Source organism: Melospiza melodia, chromosome 1 (genome assembly GCF_035770615.1).
Source record: "Melospiza melodia melodia isolate bMelMel2 chromosome 1, bMelMel2.pri, whole genome shotgun sequence".
Classification (NCBI taxonomy): domain Eukaryota; kingdom Metazoa; phylum Chordata; class Aves; order Passeriformes; family Passerellidae; genus Melospiza; species Melospiza melodia.
This window is the reverse complement of record NC_086194.1, coordinates 46,599,188-46,624,409: the sequence shown is the minus strand read 5'-3', so window position 1 is coordinate 46,624,409 and position 25,222 is coordinate 46,599,188. Positions and strand designations below refer to the sequence as shown.

Genomic DNA, 25,222 nt, shown 5'->3' with positions numbered 1-25,222 from the left:
CCTCCTCCTCCTCCCGCCGCTGCAAACTTGCAAACGTGGATGAAGCGCTCCCACCCGGGACGGGGGAGGAGCAGCCCCGGCGCCGGCTGCCCCCGCCCGCCCGCCCGCCGCGGGGCTGCGCAGTCCGGAGCGCAGCGGTGGCACCGCCGCCCCCGCCCCGCTCCTTCCCGGGCCGGAGGTGCGACGTGGCGCTGCCCCCGGCCGCCCTGCCGGCGCTCCTTCCCTTCCGAAGGTAGCACGGAAGACGGGCGGACCCCGAGAGTCGTAAACAAGGCAGACACAACCCCGCCATTTCCCGCAGATTTCTCGCAGCTCTTGGGAGCGGAGCTGCTGGACCTTGGGAGCAACCGAAAACACGGCAGCTGACCCCCTGCAAAAGGGGTCTTGTCACTCTACCCGCACACGTACTCGTGCACGACTTCGAGTATTTGCAAGCTTCAAGTCCGATCGCAAATGTTCAATTTTAGATTAAACTCTCAAAAATACGAGGCTGTGTTGGAAAATGCGTATTGATGCACACCAGTGCTGTCTCAGGGATTTGCAACTCCCTGGCAGGGGACCTTTCCAAATGACACAGAGAAAAGACAGAATCACAGAACGATTTGGGTTGGAAGGGACTTCAAAGATCATCTAGTTCCAACCACCTGACATGAGCAGGGATATATTTCACTAGACCGGGCTGCTTTGAGCCCCAACAAACCTGGTCTTGAACACTTTCAGGGATGAGGCATCCACAACTTCTCTGGGCAACCTATGCCAGTGCCTCCTCACCTTCACAGTAAAGAAATTCTTCCTAATACCTAATCCAATCCTTCTCTTTCAATTTGAATCCATTCCCCCTTGTAAATAGTTCTTCTCCATCTTTCTTGTAGGTTCCCTTCAGATACTGGAAGGCTGCCATTAGGTCACCCTGAAGTCTTCTCTTTTCCAGGCTGAACAACCCCAATTCCCTCAGCCTTTCCTCATACAAGAGCTGCTCCATCCCTCCAATTGCTTTGGTGGCCTCCTCTGGACTCGCTCCAGCAGGTCCATGTCCTTCCTGCGCTGGGACCCCAGAGCTGATGCAGCCCTGCAGGTGGGGTCTCAGCAGAGCAGAGGGACAGAATCCCTTCCCTTGCCCTGCTGGCCACGCTGCTCTGGATGCAGCCCAGGACACGTTTGGCTCTCTGGGCTGCAGATGCACATTGCTGGGTCGTGTCCAGCCTCTCATCCATGAGCACCCCAAGTCCTTCTCCCCAGGGCTGTTCTCCATCAGTTCATCCCCCAGCCTGTGCTGATAGCAGGGGTTGCCCTAACCCAGTGTAGCACCATGCACTTGGTCTTGTTAAACCTCATGAGATTCTCACGGGTCCACTTCTCCAGCCTGTCTAGGTTCCTCTGGATGGCATCCTGTCCTTTGAGTGTGTCAACCACACCACTCAGCTTGGTGCCATCTGCAAATTTGCTGAGGGAGCACTTATCACTCCACTAATGTCCTTAATGAAGATATTAAATAGCACTTGGTCCCATACAGACCTCAGAGGGACACCCCTTGTCACTGATGTCCACTGGGACTCTGAGCCATTGACCAGATGGGACCATCCACCTACTTACTAATCTGTCATCTCTCTCCACTCTAGAGAGAATGATGTTGTGAGGAGCCATGTCAAAGCCCTCACTGCTGCAGTCACTCCATCACAGGAGGCCCTGGGTTGGTCAGGCAAGACCTGCCCCTGGTGAAGTAGTTCTGGCTGTCCTGAATCATCTCCCTGCCTTCCACATGCCCACTGCAGCTTCTAGCAGGATCTGTTCCATGCTCTTCCCAGGCACAGAGGTGAGGCTGACAGGTCTGTACTTCTGTGCTTCTCAGGGTCCTCCTTTCTACCTTTTTAAAGAGGTCACTTGGGACTTCATGGGCTGCCATGACTTTTCAAATATCAAGCTTGGTAACTACATCAGGCAATTCCCTCAGTATTCTGGGATGCATCTCATCAGGCCCCACAGACTGATGTACATTCAGGTTCTTCATGTGGTCATGAGCCTGACCTGACAAGCACCCAGTAAGACACAGCATCTGAAAGGAATCACCACCCCAGTGTGCCAGCAATCCCCTTCCCCTCCCTTTTTGATCTTGAACACACTGATGAGGAGGAACTTTGGGTTTTTCTCTGTTGTTGTAATTGGTTTCAGTGAACAAGGATGGGAAAGCTAAGCATCTGCATGTAAAGCACCGACCTCAAGCAAGATTAAGTAAAATGACACAATATTTCTGAAAAACAGAGAAATTTATGATAGAAGGATTGGGACAACCAGTTGGAAATGCAGGCATCCTAGGAATATCATGTTAAAAACACCAATGATAAGATTTTGTTACTGACAAATTATTAGACAAGCACAGTGTACTCTTGGGTGGTTGCAAACCCATGAATACCAGGGAAGAGGGTGTGCCTGAGCATTGTAGCTGGGGAGCCAACAGCTCACAGGCCCAGTTCCCCACTTTTTGTGCCTCTAACACCCAGCTGTACCAACCCAGCAACAGAAGGGATCCAGTCAAATCAAAGGTTTTTTAAGTGCATTCAAAAATTCTCTTGTATAATATTGATATATTGCTAGGAAAAGGGTGCTGCTGGATGACCTAACCAGTCAAAAGTTGGGCAGTTATTTAAAGATAACAAGATTTGCAGTTACAAATCACATCATCCTTCCAAAAACAGTCACACTGCACATTCCAAATCAGTCTTTTAAACAAGCAATGTAAATTGTCTAGCAGTTGCCTAGAATTAAATAGTTTATTTTTGATGTTGGTTTATGTGGACACAATTTATTTTTTCAAGGAGAACTCATAGTTCACCATTAGAGTATGTTGTTACAACCAACATAAAGATAAAGCTTACCCTGAATTTGGTACTTCTTATTGCCAGGCAGTGACACAATCTTTATTTTTGCATGTTTATTTAAGAAGTTCTATGTTTTCAAAATAATTCCTTGGACTCTTAATATTTATGCAGATTTGCATAAGTATTCTTCAATCCAATATTCTTCACCTGTGTCAATAACAGTTCTCCACTTCTGATGTAATTACCATTGCCTCAACACTGCTCCAAGAGTTGCCAGTTTTATTAACTCCTAAAAGAGCCAAATGTCCCTTCTGTGCTACCAAACCTGCTGGTTTGATGTCTCAGTTCCATTTGCCCCATGGCTCATGTGCCTCTCCATTAGCTCATACAGAGATCCAGACAGCTGTCAGCCAGGAAGGTGCATTCCCTTTTGTCCCCCAAGTTTTGTTCACAGAGGTAGCAAATGTGCAAATGTGGTATTTTCCTCAGAAATGTCAATTTAAACATTCTGCCGTCTTTTCAAAGCACACACAGGCCAGCACACACAAATTCTTACTTATATGTCAGTTTGTTTGAACACCAACCCAGCTTCCCTAGGGGAAGCACTTTGGGGATGCTGATCTCTGTCAGACCTGTTCTTCAGTCAGCCTGACACACAACAATGGCTAACACTGTGAGAAGGGTGAGAGAAAAGCACAGACATGCCTGAACCTCCTAGAAAAGCAGGTCCTAGAAGGAGGATCATCCTTTCCAGACTTTACAACACAGTTCAGCTGAGGTCCAGTCTCTCTCTGAAAAGTTAGCTTTCAGGAAAGCTACAGGTCAGACATTAAATGAGGATTAAAGAGCTGGGATTCATGTCTGTGCATCTCCCTTTGGGCTACACCATGTGCCTCATGTAGTGTCCAAGGGGCTGCAGCTCTCGTAGCTTTGAGCTATGCTTTATCAATCTAAAAGAGATTTGATGCTGTTCCCAAATCTTTTGGAAGGAAGTAAAATGTTGTCTCTCATTGTTACCTCTTGTATCACACCAACATTACCATTAGGTGCATCACACAGAGGAGAAATCCAAAAGTTCAAACTCCAAGAAGGTAGATAAGAAAATTCCTTCATACAGTACTTGATACAAATCATGTCTCAGAAGGACTGAAGAAAGCTGAGGAGCATGCTGATGAGTCACTTCAATTAAAGATGAATTTATGGTAACTTGGGAAAAGAAAGCCTCAGTTTAAGTCTGAGGTAGGCAAGATACCACTGGTTTGTAACTTGAGATGCTGCCCTACTCCTTGGAATGTGCTTGAACCAAGCACCAGGCAGTCATGAGATGGTGAGCCTAATGTAAATGAAAATGTTTGCAACACATTTGGTCACATAAACACAGGAGGAGTTGTGACTAGTGAAACATTCTGCTGAGTAGCTGTTGGACTTACTCACTACTTAACCACAGGCTGTTGTCAATTACCCCTCTCCCAGCTGAGATTACAGGCCTGAAGATTCAGTCCCTGGATGCCCTCAAGTATGTATGCATGGTGCTTTGATCAGAGGTTTTCTAAAAAGATAACATACTGAGACAGAAAAACACAGAGAGGATTTGCAACGTCTTCTAAATACCCTATCAATTATAGATCAAGGAAAACAGAGGTAATCCTTTTTTTCCTAGAAAGAGTATGTCAAATGCTGCAGCTTGCAGATACACTGAAATTTTGGCAGGCAAATTTAGAGATAATTAAGATACTAGAAGTAAAAAAAAGTGAGAAGAATGGAAACCATAGCTTGAACTGATATGAAATTCAGTTTTAAGAAACATCTATCTACTTTTAACAGGTAGGTAATATTCATAAAGATCAAAATATACTGCTGGTTTTGGCTGTATAATCTACTGGGGGATTGTGGCAAGGGACTCTGAATTATTTTTATCTTCTGCAGTTTTCCACAGCTGTTCACCTCAGTATGTACTCTCTTTCAAAATCCTAAGGAGCTTCTTAGAGCTGTGTTTTCAAAGCACACAGTCAGGCCACAGAGAATAGTTTTGGGTTACAACTAATGTGAAAAAAACATGCTGCTCTCACTGCTGAACTGTATTTCAAGAAAGGGGGGGAAAAGCTGATTGTAATTTAAAAGCTTCTGCTTCTAAAGATCTAAGGTTGTAGAACGCTTCAGTTATTTTGAAACAACAATGGAAACACTGGTTTTAACTATGAAATATGTCTAAACTACAACTACAAATATTCTTAGTAGAATATTTTGTATTATTTTATTACTGGTTTTAGTAAACATGATTTTGAAGAAATACTATTTCTATTTTACACACCTATGCCATTATTCCAGAGCATCTGGTATCTGAAATACCTCTTTGTACCCAAAATATTGCAATATAAATTCAGTCACACGTGATTTAATTTCATGTAATGTATAGTCAATGGTGTGAGTCACAAGGGACTGACATGACCCTAAATGCCTTTGGTGACCAACTGATTCAGGTGACTTGGGCTTCTTTCTTCCTTGGTGAGTCATGAGAAATACTGTGACATGGAGCTCTTCAGTCATGCTGGACAATTCAGCCACCTCCACAGGCCATTTAACACCCAGATTTTATCCTGATTTATTATTGGTAGTGGTTTAGCAGTGACCATAAAGAACAGAGCATCAGAGAAATGGATATACTTTAAATTTCTGCTACCGAGATACATTTCACTTGCTCCAATCCATCTTCAGTTTATCTCTACTCCACCTGCTATGGATGTTCAAAGGAAAGTGAAACAAACAGAGGGTAACACTGTGAGCCAGTGCTCTTTTCCAGACCCTGCCTTGCCAGGAGGGTCTCACTTGCTGTGAAACATGCGTATTTTATGATTGGCTTTTTGCAAATATTAAAATGAATATTATATGCGTTGTGTTAGAAAGTAATGCTGTATTAATTCTCTTAAGTAGTGTGCTAAATATAGTTTTAGGTTATAAAAAATGTTAAAGTAGAAACTATGCTATGTAGGATAATTTTTTTAAGAAAGGACTTGCAGCGAGATAGCAGCCACAGGACACCTAAACCTTTCAGAGAAAAAGAATTTATTGCCCTCTTATCAGAAGAAACAAACTTCTTCCTGCCTCAGAGGTGCTGTTAGGATTCAGAGGAAGAAGTTGAGGATGACCAGACAGAATCCTGTATTTGAATGGAATTTATGCATCATGTATGAAGTGTATGAATATGCAACAGGCCATTGCTTTTAAGGGTTAATCCTTTGTTAACGGGTGTCCTTTCTCGGGCTTGTGCTGCCCAGAAAAAGGTACCCGGACATCCGTAACTCTTTGTCTCTATTGTCTCATATTGTCCTAATTCAAATTGTCCAAATTGTTATTACTCTAATTGTATTACTATTTTTATAAACATTTTATTACTATTAAACTTTAAAAATTTTAAAAACAAGGGATTGGCATTTTTCACACTTGCCATAGGTACTCAGGAATTCCTTTGCTGGATGTCACAGCACAACGAGATACACCAACAGAGCTGTCCTAATTAGTGCTTATGAATCGCTGTCATTCCAAATGTGCCACGCTAAATCAGTATCCGAGTGATTTAGCAAGTCTGGCTCACTTTGGCAGAAACCAGTTGGGCAGCACTAACAAAAGGCTGCTGCCACCAGAGATGAGGCAGTGGCTCCCAAGAGCCAAGCACCAGGATAAATTACAGTTGACTGTTGTCTTGCACCAACACTGCTGTTGTTTGTAAGGCAAACGGCTCTCTAAAGCACCGGCCCGGATCGCACACTTCCGAGGCATCAGTCATTCCATCTTTTGTGTTTGCACTCTACTAGAAACAAACAAATAACTGCAGCAAGCCAACTCCAGGCAAAACTATTTTCTAATTACCCTGGAGCGCTGGTGTTGGCCTCAGTGCAGACGTGCCAGTGTAAAACTGCAGAAAAACTACCCTATGCATCCAGCTTTTCCCACCATTTCTCACAACTATATATATTTAAACATTACGCATTTGCATTCAATGTTCATGCATTTATGAGGCAAGATAAATGTATGTGTATTTCCAACAAAATGCATTCACCTTCATCTCACAAAAAAGAAAGGGGGTTTTCAGAACTAAATACCCTTGAAAGTAGAGACCACAGATGTTAAAACTCACTATTTCACAATTTCTGGTAACCATTTCATCAGTTACCAAATTTTCAGAAAACTTAATCTATGGAGGGGCTAAAATTTAAAAAATCTGGTTATAAGGGACATACCAAATGTAACATAAGTAGCTGAAGACAAAATGAGAAATGTGTTGGATAAAAAATTATTAAAACTCACCTGAACTAAAGCATATTCTAAATATATTGCAGGTACTCACAGAGAATGGATTTGAAACAATGGACTGCTTATACTAAACTGCAGAAAGACTTGGATATTCCTAATGAATACAACAGATTCCTATTCCTAAAGGATACATGTAGTTAAATAACAGGTTTTGGGTCTCTGGATTGCTACAGTGTCATGCAGAAGTGGCAGGGAAGCCTGCTGTCCACTGGCCTAAATTCCCAATTAATGGGGATTTGCATACAGAACGGAAATGATCTAGGAGACTGCACACCAAAAAAAAGAAAAAAAAGGAAAAAAAGCTGAACTGCAGCCTTCTGCTATACAAAATGCAAAAGAGTGAGTCTCACTGAACCTTCACATGCAGCATGAACAACCTCAGAATTATGTTGCTCAAACTGTGCAGAAAGAGGTGGTTCCTGCAACAAGGGTCACGCTGGTTTCCTTAAATGCATTAAAAACAATCAAACAATTACTGATAGTTTGCCTTTTATAAAGGGTCTTCACTCAGTCAAAAGGGAAGTCAAAAGCCTTTTTGTACTTATTTGAAGACTAAAAAGCTTTTCAAGAAGCACAATGGACACTAAGGTCTGAAAAGCAAATGGTCACAATTTGATAACTAAGATATCATGCCTAAGTTTTCATGCCTGATCTGTACTCTGTCTGCTAGAACTGTTACGGCTCTATAATTAAAAAAGAGTAATGTTTTGTTCCAACATTCTTTTAAACAAAGCTGCCTTAATAAAGTTGGTTTGCAAATTAGGTGTGGACTATGACTCCTGCTCAGAAAGACAGAACTCTTTTATCCAAGCTCCAGTCTGACCCCCACCCCCACATCCACCCATCCCCTGCCTATAGCATTTTCCATATAAAATGCCTTCTGAAAGCTGCATGTGTTGGAAGGAGAAGAAAAAATGGTTCATCTGCAAACAACTTGGCACAAAACAAACTATGCAAACTTCCCTGAAATGTAATGGTATCTGTTCCACCAGGGGTACAGCCTGCTTGCATTTTGAAATGAGCACACCACAAAGCTCACTTTGCATGTCCTGGGTAAAAGGATTATTTGCAGAAGTGATTGGAAAAGAGGCAAGTAAGGTCAGTCACTTCCCTGCATACCAGGGCTCTAGCTGCCAGTGCTTAAACAAACTGGAAACAGGACACCTTGTTATTTTTTCCCTCCTTCATTAATATTCACGTGTGAATCCTCTGGGAACTGCCTGAAGCTCGTAGGTGTTACAAAATAGTGCTCACTGGTTCTTATTAGTGTGTGTGCAAAGCATCAAAGCAGGTGCTTACCAGGAGTCCAGTGCAAGAAGATTGCAGCAGTCTTCTCTCCTAATTAGCAAGCATTTAGTGACTCTTGTGTGAATTTTTATTAACATTTTGCATCTCAAGAGAGAAAGACTAGTATTCAGACATCAACTCCTAACACTTCACTTTTATTAGAAATGTCAGCATTTTTTTGAAAGCAGATTCACACAGATTTATTGGATATTTACTGCATCTATGAGCTTGTTTTTAACAGAAGAGTCCATCTGCAGAGCAACTTCAGAGTGGTATTCCAATAACTTTTCCAGCCATCTGATCTGTGTACTAAAGAAGAGTTTTAGGCCCAGGCTCACAAAATTGGGAACTTGTACATTACAGAGTAGTCCTTAGGTGATTGCATAGAGCTGGTAAGATCATTCTGAGTGCTGGGCACGTTCTGCACCCATTCCTGGTTTGCTGGGCTGTTGCAGCTCTGGTCACAGGAGGTTTTGTTGCCTGCCTTCTCAACTAATTGTTCCCGACAAGTTTTGTCTGTGTGTCCTTATGGTTCAGACCAAACATCTCATGGAATCTAAGTGGACTAATGTAACACTCCATAATCATAAAGCTGAGAATCAAAGTCTTAGCAAATGAAAGAGTTGTTATTATTAGTCTGGCTACAATCATGCTAAGATTTGTTGTCCAAATCAGCTAATAATTGAAGCTAATTCAATAGTGATATAATTAGAACTACTGTGCAGAAAGTTAATATTGCCTATGCCTTTCTCTGGTCTCATGCTCCCCTTCCCACTGGGTTCAAAAGTCAATAAAATCAGGCTTTAGGAAAAGCAAGGGCTGGTTGTAGTAAGCTGTCAGCATCCTAAGTTCTTTGCCTTTATTACAGTGCTAATATTAATGATTTCTTCTTCCTCTTTGCCAGGAAAATGATGTTGAGCATTTTCCCCTCCTCACTCAAGGTCTGCTTAGGGTCATTTTTCATGTTCACTGTCTGTCAACTTGCTGTCAACTGTCAACTCATGTCAACTGTCTTGTCACCTGTTCACAAGTTTGTCACCTTGCCCCTTCCTTGTTGGCTCACAGTTCAGTGTTATATCCCACTTTACTGCAGGTTATAGGTTTTACCCACATTGCAGATAAATCCCAAAATCTATTGACTCAACTTCTAAAGCTTCATTTCTTTAGTCATCTGTGGTTGACAGTCTGTGGTTTTTATCATGGTCTGAGGCCTCTGTTACCATCCTGCTTGAATTTTCTTATCTTGTACTTGCATCTTGGGAGGCCCAAAACACCCTGGTTTTTTAATCTACAGCCTTCAAGCTGTGGTTACCAGATAGCTTAACTAATGCCTTATGAACACAGCCTAACCACCTGTAGCCAACATCTACATGTCTTGGCAAGAACACTGGTACTTTATTAAAATTACTTTATAACTGGGCAGAACACCTCTCATTTCTTAGTTTATTCAAGCATGACCAAAAAGCATCATGCAAGGCTGGCAGAAGCAAGCCCTGTTAGAGGATGCTAAATTGATTTTTTTTTTTTTTTGCACACTCCACAAATGACAAATAGAAACATAGGCCAAGCACAAATCTGCCTAGATACAGAGTGTACTAGGAAGTAATGTGTTTTTATCTATAATGCTATATTTATCTATCCATTTCTATATCTATATAACTACACATGACAGTAACTTTCTAGCAAAAGTAACTATGAGGGAGTATTCCTGGATGTCATTCATAACAAAACTAACATAATGGAATAGAAACATCGAGATTTCTGGCCCACCATCGTAAAACATTATTTCTGTGTGTTTGGCAAAGAGTTGCAACTGTCCCATAGGAGAATTCTTTTCTCATTTCTGTCAGAGACACTACTAGGTCTGCTTGCTTAACTAATCCTTGCTTCATTGCTGTACCAGTGCTACACCACTCTTTCAGCATTACCCTTGAGATGTGCAGGGAAAGAAGAAGGACTAGAACTGTGAGTTTCCATTCCTTTCATTTCAGTTAGCTAGAAAGCTGTTGGTGAGCAGACATATGGGAAGTATGTTAGGCTAAAGAGCTGTGAATTTTGGATAGTTTTGAAAAAAAACTACTGTTAAGTGCAAATAGCTGTTTTGCATGGAACCATCAGATCAGCTGCTTTAACCAGAGAAAGTCATCTTCTCATTTAATGGAGGTGGCAAGCAGAACCAAGAATCTTTGCCTTCAACTTTTTAGATTTTATTTTCATCACTTTATTTCTGCAGTTTCTTTGACCCATTAGGAAACACTGGAGCCTTTTTAGGTTCCACTGGAAAGTTGGCAGCTCAGAGGGAACATACCAAGGACAGATGCTGGCACTGAAGATGCCTATTTCACTTGATACACTGGGCATCGTTTAAACAGGAACTGTTTTATCAGTCACCATATTACAGAGACAAAATTCAGGAAAGGAATCTGCTTTTGCAAGGAAAAAGCTCTTGTAAACCAATCACTGATTTGAGAATATAGCCAAAGCTCAGAAGGAGGAATTTCCTGCTGCTGTGAAAAAACCAAAAACCAACTGGCTACCAGGCAAAGAAGCTAGCCTTGATTCTTACTTAGTCAGTAGCAAAACTCCTGCCAACTTTGATGACAGTAAAGCTGTAAACATTAGGGGTTAAGAAGCAGTGTATATATGTGTATATATATATATATATATATATATGTATGTATGTATGTATTTATATTCAATACAAGAGAAACACTCAATCTGGAATAATTATCATCCTCTTCATATGCGGTTCAAATTACAGCAATCCTGACTCAAACTCTCATCTGTAAAAAAACAGATAAATAAAGAATTATGGATTTCATTGCATTTGGCTGTTTCTGGTGAAACCAAAGTCCTGGCCGCTAAGCTTGGGCACAAGTGATCCCACAAAGGATGGTATGCTTTGTAAGACACTGGGAGACTGTCCAAGGACTGTCAGCCAAAATCTCCCTTCCTTATTGTTACATAAAGTGCCATTAGTGTCTGAGTGCTGCTATTGCTCACACAGCTCCCAAATGGGATCAGTCCTTACTCAGGTGAAGTCCCCTGAAGGTAAATAAAACTTTGCCTCTCTTATTATGTACTTGGGGCTCTCCATTAGCAGAAGAGACATGTTGCTCTCTACAAGTACCTGAAAGAAGGTTGTAGCAAGGTGGGCACTGGTCTCTTCTTCAAGGCAAGATGGTATGAGAGGACACAGCCTCAAGCTGTGCCAGGGGAGTTTCCACTTAGACATCAGGATTAATTTCTTCACTGGTAGGGAGGTCAGGCATTGGAACAGGCGGCTCAGACAGGTGGTGAAGATGTACAAGAAATGACTGGACATGAGACTCTGGTCTGCCTGACAAGGCCATGATCAGTCTCAGGTTGGACTCAATAATCTTAGAGGTCTTTCCAACCTTAATTTTTTCACGATTCAGTGTCAGTGTATACACAGAGGTACAATGCTATATCAAGTGTATATACAATTATTTGTATTTATTTATAAAGATGGGGGGGAAAAGGCAAAAAACAATGAAAAATGTAAGTTATTCAATGATTCCATGCCTTCAAAATTTTGAGTGAATTAAAATAATGAAGAAAGATTAAAGAAAGATTATTTGCACTGAGTGGCTTGAAGAGCATTGGGTATGCATTACACTTCTGATGGAGCAGGTGACTTTACAAACTCCAAGTGATAAATAAGAACAATGAACTCCATCTCCACAGAAGGATGGAGTTCATTGATGCAATCACCTACCAAAGCTTTAGAGGACAGAATTTACAAAAAAAAAGACAAATCTTCCTCTTTTAAGTTCCAGCTTATCAGACTTTGGGATAGATCAAATAAAAATATTTGAATGCTTAAAATGGGATGTAGCTGTTGAAGGAACTTCAAACTAAAACTGCAGTTCAAATCACTTTGCTCAACTAATTTCCAGAGATGCTTCCTTAGCTATAAAACTTCCCTGCAATTGCACATAGTAACATGGTCTTTATAGAAATAACCAATCCAATGCTTAGTTCACACCTGTGCTTGGTTTGAATCCAGCTTTGATGAAAGTTTGATGTCCATCTGCCCAATTTTCCTAAAAGGCTTATCCCTGTGGACATCTACAGATAATATCAAATATCAACAGCATCAGCACTGCACAAAATGCAGCTGTGGCCACCATGTTCTTTCAGACATCTGCTGCCTGTAAAAGGCATAAAGATCACAACTGCCTGTCTCAAACACTGTCAAGGCCTCAGAAGGAACTTGCTACAAGATAAACCACCACATCAGGAACTTGAAATATGCACAGAAGAGAAGAATTTGCAACAGGAAGGTGCTAATTTCAAGCCTAACGGAGGCAAGGCTGGTTAGTACATTCTGGGGAGGCATCTCTCAATAACTGGGTCATACCACTCATTCATTCCTGTTATGTGATGATATATGGCAGCAAACACCACAGTAAAGGTTCAGGTGTGCAGGAACACTTCACTGCTGGGCAGTATCACTGTAAATATGAGATTAATATGAGAAGAAGGAATTAGGAGCACAACATTGTCACCTGGTGCAATGGTGCTAAACAGGGAAGAACAGCACTCTGGTCCCTGCTTAGAGTATTGATTTTGTATCTCACAGGAAGAAGAGCAGTGTCCACTGTTGGATGGGCACTCTTCTTAGTGTACTCAGCCAAATTCAAACACATTTGTATTTGTGGCCCCATGAATCTCAAACGCTTTACTCTACTGCTTCCAAAGAGGGCAATATAAAAGGTGCATGGCCCCCACTGATGCAGCTGTTAGCCTGATGCTTACAGGGTATTTTATCCCAGTGACACAGAACCTCCCATCACTGAACACCCAGACCAAGGAGGGAATCATATTTTGTAATTGTTAAACTAGCACCAAAAGAAACTGCTAGCATTTCTACTTCAGACACAACTTTTCTCTGTAAGAAAGAATGTCAGCACCTCTCCTAATAGCCGAGGTTCCCAGGTGGTAAAGGGCCACTGCTGTTCTGAGGCAGCCTTCCCTGTGGTCCAGAGCTTAGACTCACTCTGTTCTGAATGTCTCCATCTAGCTTCAGGCAGCCATGGGCTGGCCATGCTGGATTTGGACTGTGCTCTTCTCAGCCTGCTCAGATCTGCTTCTTCTGGATCCCATTAGGAGGTGCTTAACTTCCCATGGAGCCTAACACGGGTTCTGGATTCCTCTCTCATGCGTCATATCTGACACATAATCAGAAACAGATCCCGGCCCAAAGCTCTAGCCAGCCAAAAATGGAGAAAAGCAGACTGGCTGACATTGTGCCAGGGCTACACTCTCACAGGAATACTGATGCCCATGGGATGACAGAGATGTAAATTCATTTGATCCCAGAATTATCGCTTGTAGCTGAAACATTATAAAGTTGTAGTGGATGCCATGAAAAATAACAGCTTTTCAGATACTTCACATTGCAACAGCAATTAATGGTTCTGTTTAGATGTTTGGATCAAGCTGGAATTACAGTGCCATGACACCAGTTGTAAGACAGAATTTCCCCAAAAAATTAACTTCTTGAAATGTCTGAAGCCCTGCATTCATATAAAGGAAAAGAAACCTGCTCCACAACTTCAAATAAATACCCTTCTAAGTACCAGAAACCAGACCCTCAGTTAATATAAACCCTCTAAATAGAATGGATTTAAGCCATTTACAGATACTGAGCACCTTTGCTTCAGAATAAATAGAAATGAAAGTAACTTTTTTTTCTATTCCCTCCTTTTCACAATTAATTTTGTTTGGATCTTTCCTAAGGACTAACATGAAAGCAATTGCCTTCTTGGGTAAGTGTCCAACACAGGAATCCAGGGTTTCTTCTCAGCAAAGGAGGAAAAAAAGAAATTTCGGAGCTACCTACAGTTTTAAATAATCTCCTCTCACTAAAAAAGCCTGACCTTGGTACTTCTAAGACAGCTAATAAAGTGATAAAGTTCATTTCCAAGACTGATGGGAAAATGCACTGAAAATTATTTGTATCAAACTGAAGGAGACATTTAAACCACTGTGTCTGGGCGGGTTTATGTATCTATTGAATTTCACCTCCTGTGCTCCCCTTAAAGTTACTGCAGTAAAGATGACATCCAAAAGTCCTGATCTGATCAGAAATTACAGCCTGGCTGTCCAAGCCACTGGGACACAAAAACACAGCCAAGATCCCATTGATTTAACAGTAAGAAGGGGGTTCTATATATTATGATCTGTCTGTCTGCCTCCATTGGAACCCCTCACTTCTGTTGAGACCATGCATTTCATTCCTGAATTTGTGCCAATTATTCTGTCAAGGCTGAAGTCATTGAATCTGAGGCCATGTAAGCCAGGCCCTTACCTTCTCCAAACTGGCAGAAGTCTTCTTACTTCAGCCAAGTGAGGACAGTCAAGAGTGTATGAAAGCAAGACTGGCAGGGTTTCTAGACAACTCCTGTCTCCTTTGCTGTTGCACACACCTCTCCCACAGAATACCATTCAGGAACTGGAAACACTGCATCTTGGAATCATAATGGGTTTTCTGTCACTGTCCTATCACGCTGGAAAGCTGTTTCAGAGTCTGACTACTCTGTTGGTTTGAAAAAGTGAAGTAAAAAGCACTTGAAAATAACAACACCAGCCTGAAAGGGGGGCCAAAAAAACTCTATTATATCACTTCAGTTTGCTTCCAAGATAAAGTCTCTATTTAGTAGGCATCAGTCCAGCTCGTTCCTAACTATTGGTAATAGTTAGTAACTATTGCCATTTCTCTAAACAGAGTGAAATTTTGATAATGTGTCTCACCTAAGTTCTTTCAGACATTTAAAATGTAATTGCAACACCCAAAAATATTTCTCCTACCTCGCTTGCTGCTTGAAGATACGTGGCCATGTAAGGGAGTGATTGCAATTTGACATGTTCCCACATGCTACGAGTGTCACAGCAGCAAATCTCTTAGCCTGAAGCAAGCATCAAGGCATCTACTTAACCTGCTTCACAGTGGATTATACTAAACCACATCACCTTGCATTTGCCTCATACACAGATATTTAACTCAGATTAGCAAATATACTGATTTTGCCTCTAAGCCTTTAGACAAGAGGTCTTAATGGAGTTTTGCACCTCGAGTCAGCTGCTGTGATCTGACTTTTCAAGACATGCCAGCAATTCAGCCTGTTCTGAGTTTAGGCCCAAGGAAAGGCTACTCCCAAAAGCACACTGCAAAGGAAAATACACAAGCTGTCTAAAAACCCATGGGGTGAATGAAAATGGTTTACTCAAAACTTTTGTGCCATCTTATGACATCTCAGCCAGATGGATAGGTTGGAGTTAGTTTATGTAGAGCAGGAGTTGGGTTTTTCTGATAAGTCTATCTGCAAGGTTATGTTGTTTTGCTGCTGAGTGCTGTTCTGGGGAAGAATAGCCACTGCATTCTTTCCAGGGCCAGTAAAGCTACAAAATGTGGTGCATGAAATAAAAATCTTCATCAATAGTGAATATTAGTGCCATGTCTTGCAAAAGCTAGGTTATTTTGTTTAAACAGTAAAATAAGCACCTTTTGCCTTGAAAAGGACTGTGGCAATTAATTGGACAAAAATAGTTTCCTGAAGTTACAATGGCAGCCACTTAGCTGAATGCAAGTGAGAAACATGACATGTGAATGTTCATCCCAGATAAGGTTTTACCAAGTAAAAGCTAAAGTAATATTAAAGTAGTGCTTGATTAACAATATTACATTGTCAGATCATGTGTAAGATTGCTTTTTACCTTGTAAAAGATAGGCATTTTCAGGACCATGTTTGACTTACTGCATTTCAGAATCACAGGGTGCTATAACAGCAATTACCATCCTTTGCCTTTGATGTGCACTTCTGAAGCACCACAATGATCACAGTTAAAAGCAACTTCAATTCCTGAACTTCTAAGATATATATTTTTTGCCTTTCACTCAGCTCTTAAGCAATTCCCAAAATCTCATGTGCCCTTGAATTTCAGCACGAAACAAAAGTAGAAAATTAAACTTTGCCTTCCCAATACCGATCTACCTCTGCTGCTCATCCTCCAATACAGAGACCACAGCCAAGGCAGGAAACTGCAAAGAGCAGGTTGCCCTTTGCTTGTCAGCTAGGTCCCACCACAGCAGCATGGCCCCAGCCAGACCTGGCTGAGTTTCCTTCCAAAATAAAGTCTCTGTTTAGAGACTTTTTGGCGTTAGAACCTTGCCGTGTAACCAACATGTACCTTCCAAAACAGCAACCCACCCCCTGATAAACAAATAAAAGAGAGAAAAACCAAACCCAGCTCTGGGTTTTGGCTTGCATGCTGACCTCCAGCCACATGTATTTTGGTCACTGGCAAGCATAGGATCAGAGAACCATAGAATGGTTTGGGCTGGACAGGACCTTTAAGATCATCTAGTTCCAACTCCCTTGCCACGGGCAGTGACACCTTTCAGTACACCAGGTTGCTCAGTGCTCCATCCAGCCTGACTTTGGGCACTTCTAGGAATGGGGCATCCGCAATTTCCCTGAGAAACCTGTTCCAGTACCTCATCACCCTCACAGTAAAGAATGCCCAGTGAGCACCGTGATGGGGCCCTCCTTGCATACCCAGTCCCCTTCCCCAACCTCAGAGGACCCTCAGCTGCATCCTCAACTTGGAGAGGGAAGCAACCCCCTTAGCCTTCCCTCCACCCTGGAGTCACCTGCTCCCTGACACCTCATAGCCAGCCCACTGCCATCTTCCATGCGTATCCATACACCTCTCAGTTCAGAATCACAGAAGGCTTTGAGTTGGAAGGGACCTTAAAGACCATCTAGTTCCAACCTCCTTACAGGGGCAGGGACACCTTCCACTAGGCAAGATTGCTCTGAGTCACAAACCCGGCCTTGAAGACACATGGGGCAGACACAATTTCTCTGGGCAACCTGTGCAAATGCTTCACCACCCTCACAGTGAAGAATTTCTTCCCATTAGCTAATCTAACCTTACTCTGTTTCAGTTTTAATCCACTCGCCTTTGTCCTGTCACTACACACCCTTGTGTAAAGTTCCTCTCCAGCTTTCTTGTAGCTCCCTTCAGGTTCTGAAGGCCACAGTTAGGTCATCCCAGAGCCTCCTCCAGGCTGAACAATCCCAATTTTCCAACCCTTTCCTCACAGGAAAGGTGCTCCATCCCTCTCATCAGCTTGGTGGCCTCCTCTGAACTTGTTCCAGCAGTTTTATATCCTTTCTCTGCTGGAGACCCCAGAGCTGGATGCAGCACTGCAGGTGGCGTCTCACCGGCCCGGAGTGCAGCTCTCCCGCAGGGCAGGAATGACTGAGACGTTGGGTGGGTTGGAGTTTTTTGTTTGGTTGGTTTTGGGTTTGGGTTTTTGGGGATTTTTTTTTTTTTTTTTTTTTTTTGTTTGGTTGCTTTTTTTAATATATCGGTGTTTGGAAGACACAACACTCCGCACGTTACTCCGAACTCCCGGTAAGCTGCCGGGGGTGCCTGAGGCTCCGGCGGGGCAGCCCCGCGCCCGGCCGGCTCCGTGAGGGGCGGGGAGCCGGGGCTGCCGGCGCCGGAGGAAGTCGGCGCTCGGCCGGAAACCGGGATGCGGAGGGCGGGCAGGGGGCGTCGCCGGGGCCCCGCCGTCCGCCGCGGCTGTGGCCGCCGCGGCCATGGCCCAGCGGGCGCCCAGGGGGCAGGGGCAGGACGAGGAGGAGGGAGCGGAGGAGGAGGCGGCGGCGAGGGGCAGCCAGGCGCGGGCCAGGAGCCATGCGGAGCCCGCGGCGAGCGGCGGCAGGAGCCAGGAGCGGCATGAGAGGAAGCGGAAGAGGCAGGAGGCGCAGCAGCTGCAGAAGATCCAGCACTTGGAGTCTTTGTAAGGAGCGGAGGAGGGGAGGCTGCCCGCGGCTCCCGCCCCGGCTCTGCCCTGCATTTGGCATTTGGGGCTCGTTTCCAGTGCAGAGTTTAGGGTTTTTTTGGGAGTGGTGATTATTGTTCCCCTGTCCCCTTAGGGGTGAGCCGGCAGAATGAGTTCGGGGCCACTTGCAGAGTTGCTTGGGGGTTTATGAAGGGCTTGTTGGGGCACAGAAGGCTCCAGACCCGGAGCCCCCCGGGTTCCTCCAGGTCTGACAGATGCAGCATAGGAGCAGAGGTTGTTCCACTAGAATAGACTAAAAAAAAAAAAAAAAAACCAAAAAAAACCCACCCCAAAAAAGAAACAAAAAGAAATTGGGATAAAAAGGTGCTGTAAGAGGTTTATGTTATTTTGTTATTTCACCGAAAAGGAGTTAACTGTTTTAATGGAGTAAAAAGGTCAGAAGATATACAAGAACATGATTTTGTTTTGTTTTGTTTTTTTCCACGTGCAAGTGAAACTCAGTTTGTTATTAAATGCACCAAAAAGCACTGCAAAGTTAGTGTTATAAAGATGGGATGAACATACTTTAACCACCCTGCTGTTCTGATTGTATTAGTATGACTGTGCCTAGCAATCCCGTAGGTATGTAGGGGTGTCTGTGTGTGCACAGCTAAGCTGATGAAATAATGCCTATGCCATCAAACTTACGGCCTAAAATGATGCACAGGCAGTACAAACCTTTCGTATCCTGCTGAGTTAATATGTGGGTAATGTCTGGAGAGTCCTGTTGAAAAGAGTCTGCCATAAAGCAGAAGATTTTGGGACTCCGGGCTTGCGCAGTGCTGTTCTTCTTGTTTCATTGGAAAACAGCCCTGAAAAAATCTCAGTTCTCTTCTAAGATCACTCTACACATTCACTAAGGCAGCAGATTACAGAAAACAGTGTATCTGTTTAAATACAGATGGGATTTGAGTACCCAGTACAAATTCAGTTATACAGACATGCATCTTTCTAAGTAATGTGTATTCTTTACCTCCAGGACCATTTTGTAAAATGCCCTGGCATTTAACTCCTTAGCACATGTATTATGTCAGGTGCTGTGTGCTCTATGTAGTACCTGTTTGCTGCTTAGATTTTAGCAAATGTTTTATCTACTGTTGACCCCAAAGAAATGCTGCAGAAAATATGGTACTTTGGTCACTAGGGCTCTGTCTTTAGGTTTAATGCACAGAAGATGATGAAATTATTATGTATTAGGTTTGGCTGGCAAAGCTAGATGTAAGGAACTGTCTGACTTGACAGTTTCAGCTGGCTATGTCTGTGATTCAGCAGTGCTGGAGTAAAGAAGTTTGGAGACCTTGGGGAGGGGTGCAACAGAAAAAGAGAATTATGCATGTGTGGTAACTGAAGCTAGATCAAGTGTACCACATATCCCCAGGAAGTAGTTGTGCTCCCACAAGAATATGAATCTGAAGGATGTTGCAAGAGATGTGTGTACTAATATGATAAATGCTGTCTCTCAGCTTGCTGTATCCATGTTCTGCTGTAGTTCTTACTTATAACTTAATTAGGGTAAAATTTTAGGAAAAATATGAGCTGAAGGCTTTAACTCAATACCACTGAAAAAATGTATTTTTTCAATTCATTTGTCTGTGCTAAGCTGCAGAGTAACAATATCTCTATTGCTTTTCAGCTATGAGAAACCTCCCCCTGGGCTAATTAAGGTTGGTAAAAAGCAGTCATTTTCTAGCATTATGAGGGATTTTCACAATAAATTCTTAGGTGTTTAAGTGTCTATGACACCTATATAAATGACAGAGAGAAGTGCTTCCCAGAAAAAACTCAGAGAATCATTACAAGCTGACTACTTTATCTTGGTGATCCAGAGTGAAATGCCCAGGATCAGATAGAAGGAGACCAGGTCTTTCATCATCTCTTAGCATACTTCATGCAGTATTTAATAGTGTGGATAGACGGGAGCCATTTAAGGAAAGCAGATTTTTGGTTTGAATGACATCTTTTCAGGATTCTTCTCTATTGCTTAGGCCAAAATAATTCTTTCATCATGGTCATTACTTTTGCCAAATTTATATACCTAAGCAATAAAGTAATGTTTTTAACCTAAAAAATAACTGCTCCATGTTGTAAAGGCTTCCTTGTAATTGTTATGTCTTTCTAGCAGGAAGAGGATAACAAAGTCTCTGCTTTGTGTTAAGTTTTCATTTCTATTATTTATTCAAATAAATGGATGGGAAGGATTGAAATTCCTGTACAGCAAAGTTCTGGCTGCAAAATTCAAGGGTGAGAAAAAAAGAAAGGGTCAAGTATTTTAAATCTTTTGTATGTTACCAGGAAAAAAGGTAATGGAGGAAATATGTTTCCTGTAAAGTGAAGGTCTGTACACTTGAAGTATTAATTCTAGCAAAGTTAAAAAAAAGGAAGTTACTTTATTGTCCTTATCTTTCTGCTTCTTTTTTTTTTTTATTTTTTTTTCCATAGGAGAATGAAACAAAACCAGAAGACTGCATACCTGATGTACCAGGCAATGAAAGTGCACGGGAATTCCTGGCACATGCCCCAACCAAAGGGCTTTGGATGCCTTTGGGAAAAGAAGTCAAAGTTATGCAGTGTAAGGCTGAAAATATTCCAGATGTCATTAGACCATCATATACCATCCATTCACACTGTGGGAGGGCAGAATGTCTGGTGGACAGATGATGAAGTCCAGGTAGATTGACATCATATTGATAGAAAAGCAAACAGTATCTTGAAGGCTGTAATAGCCTAGTATTTTATGCATTGATTTATCAACATGGTGGTTGTGTTTCTCTTGTTTCTTCCAACAGATGGAAAATATTTTGCAGAAATGTGGTTTTGGCTTTTTTATGCTTCTTCTGATCTGTCTCAGAGGTGCAGTTTACTGCTACTTTTTTTTTTTTAAAGGTTGGAGATGTAAACGTTATGGACACAGAACAGGAGATAAGGAATGCCCATTCTTTATTAAAGGCAATCAGAAGTTGGAACAATTTAGAGTAGTGAGTACCAATATTGTAGTATTACTGCTTGTATTTTTTAGTACTGATAATGCATAATCTTGCAGCTGAAGATAAGCCTGTTAGATGATGCTTTATTAAGGACTTTTTCTCTGTCTCTAGTATAACATAGATGCCGAAAATCTTCTAATAAAGAAAAAGCTACAGGTGTGGTTGGATGTTTGACTACTTTGCAGAAAATCTACTCTTCAAGAGGAAAATTAATAATTTTTACATATAAATTGGAAATCTTCAAGAACCTGTTTCAACAATTATTTTTTTTTGTGATCAAAATGTCAACATAACAAAAAATGTTTAGTCGAGCTTGAGCTGCCCACATTACAGCTGCTTCAAGCCTTCTGCTCTCACTGTGAACAACCACATCATGAATGCTGTTGTCTAGGTCTGTTATCCAGTCATTGTCTACAAGTCTGATCTCTTGCTGCATGAAGCTACATCTCAGTTCTGCAAATTCTTCCTGTGTGATCTCTTTAACAATTTCTGTTGCTCTGCATCATTGACCTATATTTCAAGCTGTCATCACTTCATGTCTTATGTCCTCATTTCTGTCCTTGAGAAATGTAATCTTGGCTTAGTCTGTCCAGGTTCTGGATTTGTACTAATTATATGCAACTGCAAAGAGTATTTTTAGTCCTTTCCCATGACCAGACTGCCTCTAGTTTTCATTTTCCCTCAGGCTTCTTTGTTGCATCAAGCTGTTGTTGTATGTCCAAGGCCCTTCATGGTGCATTCCCAACATCTTTCATTTGCTCCTGAAATTTCAGGTCCCACCTCTGGTCAGCATCGGCCATCTCTCCTCTCTGTTGGACTTGTTTGCTTAATCTTCCAACAGAAATGACCACCCCACCTTTTTTCTGCATTCTTGCATGGCATGAACCCACCTTAAATGTCTGCAAAGTTTATTTGCTGTCTTCCTTCACATCTATCTTTTGCTGCAGTGCCCATTTAATTTGATTTTAGAACCAGTAATTTTGGTGCACAGCATAATGGAACAACTCCAGCTTCATTGTCCATATCTTATATTCCTTACTCCTGTATTCCTGTTTGTTTATATCCAGATTTTTAAAATGTACTGTGAGGGTACAGATCATTATTTTGAACTTGAGTATTCTATCTAAGTCTAGCTATTCCCACAGATTATGTATGGGATTCTCATAGTTGGCTGTGATTGGAGAGGTAGTGAGATGCATACCTAAGGAAGGTCCCCTTCTTTGGAGATGTGGCTAGATAACCTTTCCCTAAAGCAAATACAGGAAAAGTTCAGGTGAGCAGTGCTAAGTCTGACAGTGAATTAAGAGCTTGCTAAGCATATTCTGTCTTTTGATAAAAGCCTCTTGCATATGGTTGCTTTGGTTTATTTTTTTAGAAGATAAAACCATTGGTGATAACATTGCATTTCCTGTTTTCCATTTTAAAGGCACATGAAGATCCAATGTATGATATAATAAGGGAAAATAAGCGTCATGAAAAAGAAAAGAGGTGAGTGTGCCTGTAGTAAACAGCATTTTCAATTTAGTTTTTATTTTGGTAATGTGGCACTAATGTATAGGTGACCTTTTTATAGGAGCTTATTTTTAGTCCAGAACGGTTTTTTAATGGCAGTTTCTTTATGTTGATAGACTAATGCATTTCTACTTTCTAAATAATCACTCTCTAATACTTCCAATCACTTCAATTCTTTAGCTTTTGTATTCTCCCCAAAACAAAGTTTAAAGGGCAGTTATATGCATTTATGCCATAATATTCAGGTACTTGGGTGTAGTTTTGGTTTAGGCCTGAAGAAACAGTTTGATTTATTTTTTTTCTTTCACTGACTTCGCTGAGGTGTTTTCTAAAATGTGGTTTGTCAGAATGTTTTCAGTAGAAATGAAGTGGGGGTTTAGAAAGCTAGTTCTAGGCCCCTGATATTGCTACTTTTGTGAGGTCATTATGCTGCTTTCTTGCTTGAGCTGCTTCAGTGGGATAACTGAACAAACTATAGGTAGCCCATAGAGCAGCACTCTTGGAGAGGAATCCTTGAAGAGGATACAGAAGACAACAATAAAATAAGCCAATATTTTGTCCCTAATCCTTGAGAGTACAAAAGAAGAATGCCTTTCAAAAATACTTCTGCATCCAGAGTAGAACCTGCTCTCTCAGCTTCACTGACATCCCCTCTGTATCAGTAGGACAATGAATGTCATAATATCCTAATCCCAATATGCCTCTGTAGGGATAAGCATAGAACTTCTTATCACCAGGTGGGCTGGTGTTAGCTGTTGCCTTATTATTTTGCACACATAAATAAGCTAATAAGCCTGTCTGCCTTTCCTGTCCAATGGGATGGAAAGTCCCTGAAAGCAGAACATCTGCTTGTCTCAAGGGAGTTGCTTTTATCAGTCCATGATATTATCTGTAACGAGAGTGTAATTAAGCGAAAGAGGAAGCGTTCCCCTGCCCTTTGCATGCAGCTCAACCATTCCTCAGGCCAGGAAGGAAGGATGAAAGCTAGGGGGGAAAGACAAGCTAGAAAGGATTCTCATTCACGTATTTTAAACTCAGGATACAGCAACTGAAGCAGCTCCTGGAGGACTCTACCTCAGAATCTGATAGCAGTGATGACAGTGATGACGATGATGAAGATGGCAGCAGCTCCACTTCCTCAGAACATAAACACAAGAAGAAAAAGAGAAAAAAGGAAAAGAAAAAGAAAGAAAAGAAGAAGAAGAAAAAGAGGAAGCATAAATCATCCAAATCTAATGACAAGTCAGAATCTGACTGACAGCAGTCACCTGCTGCATGCTCATTGACCCCTCTACTTGTGAACTGTGGGGAAAGATCCAAAGAACGAGGAGGAAAACACCAGAAAGGGCTTTATTAAACTTGAAACATACATGTGTATGCATACGGCATCCTACACTGGCATCCTCTTCTGCCCCTCTGCAGCCAGAAAGAAGAAAGCTGCATTGAACCATATCTTTGTAAAACCCATGCTGAGACTCACCCAGCTTGGTCAGATGGGGCCTCTGCATTGCTGCCTGTGACCAGCAGCAGAAAGCAGCGACCACCGACAAACCTGTAGCATTAGCAGACTGTCTGTTGAAGTGTCTTTACTCCATGAAATTATTTTATCATATACAAAGCCTCATCGTACCAGGACTGCAGTTTGCACCATGCAGAGCCCTGAGGGTTCCCTTCCAGTGCTTGTAATGAGCAGGTTGTACTGTATTTTCTTCTGCGCGTACGTGCTGAACTTCTGTGTACTTATCCTAATATTGGCAGCTAGGGAAATAAAAGAGTTCTGCTGCAGGAGACAAAAGGTAATCAAGGAGATTTATTTTATGACAAAATTGCAGCATCTGCAAGACTTGATTTTTTATTTGGCGTGTGTGTAACAAAATCTCAACATCACCATCATTAATACACAGTTCTGAAACACCTGAAGTGAAACATGTCCAGTGTCTAAACCATAGAAGTGGGAGCCAAGTGTAATGATGCTAAATATTCAACTTAACTGTAAAGAGGTAGTAGGTTTAGTTATTTTAAAAGGAAGGTTCCACATAAGAAATTAAAAAGATGCATTTCTGCACGTTCTGCAGTATCAGTTGTTTTGGTACAAGTTGAGGGAGGTTTCCTTTTTAAAAGGCTTAGGGGTAATAAATTCACACTTTTTATATTTACTAGATTTGATGAGGTAACATTTTTTTGAATCATCCCACAAGAATATAAATGTGTAAGGCTCTCAAAATGGTTTTCAACTATGCATGAAACCACAATAATAGTAAAGAATTTGTAAGCAGGAAGAAGAGAACATTTTTTGTACTTATTAGACCTCACATACTGACCACACTTTTAAATAATCTTGCAGACTCAACCAGGAAGATGGAGATAGCTATAAACAGCAGTTTACAGTAACCAACTCTCTTTGAAGTCTCAAGGTACATTAGTAGAGA

The 25,222-nt window shown here is 41.8% G+C and overlaps 1 protein-coding gene across 1 annotated transcript; it reads left to right on the top strand.

The window, feature by feature from the left end:
- Window positions 1–18,048: 18,048 nt before the first annotated feature.
- RP9 (RP9 pre-mRNA splicing factor) lies at window positions 18,049–24,636 on the top strand. Its single transcript, XM_063156746.1, has 6 exons — window positions 18,049–18,255; window positions 19,931–19,961; window positions 20,737–20,866; window positions 21,181–21,272; window positions 22,708–22,769; window positions 23,832–24,636. Exons 1-6 carry the CDS (start codon window positions 18,053–18,055, stop codon window positions 24,049–24,051), a joined length of 738 nt encoding a protein of 245 aa, XP_063012816.1. The 5' UTR covers window positions 18,049–18,052; the 3' UTR covers window positions 24,052–24,636.
- The last annotated feature ends 586 nt before the right edge of the window (window positions 24,637–25,222 follow it).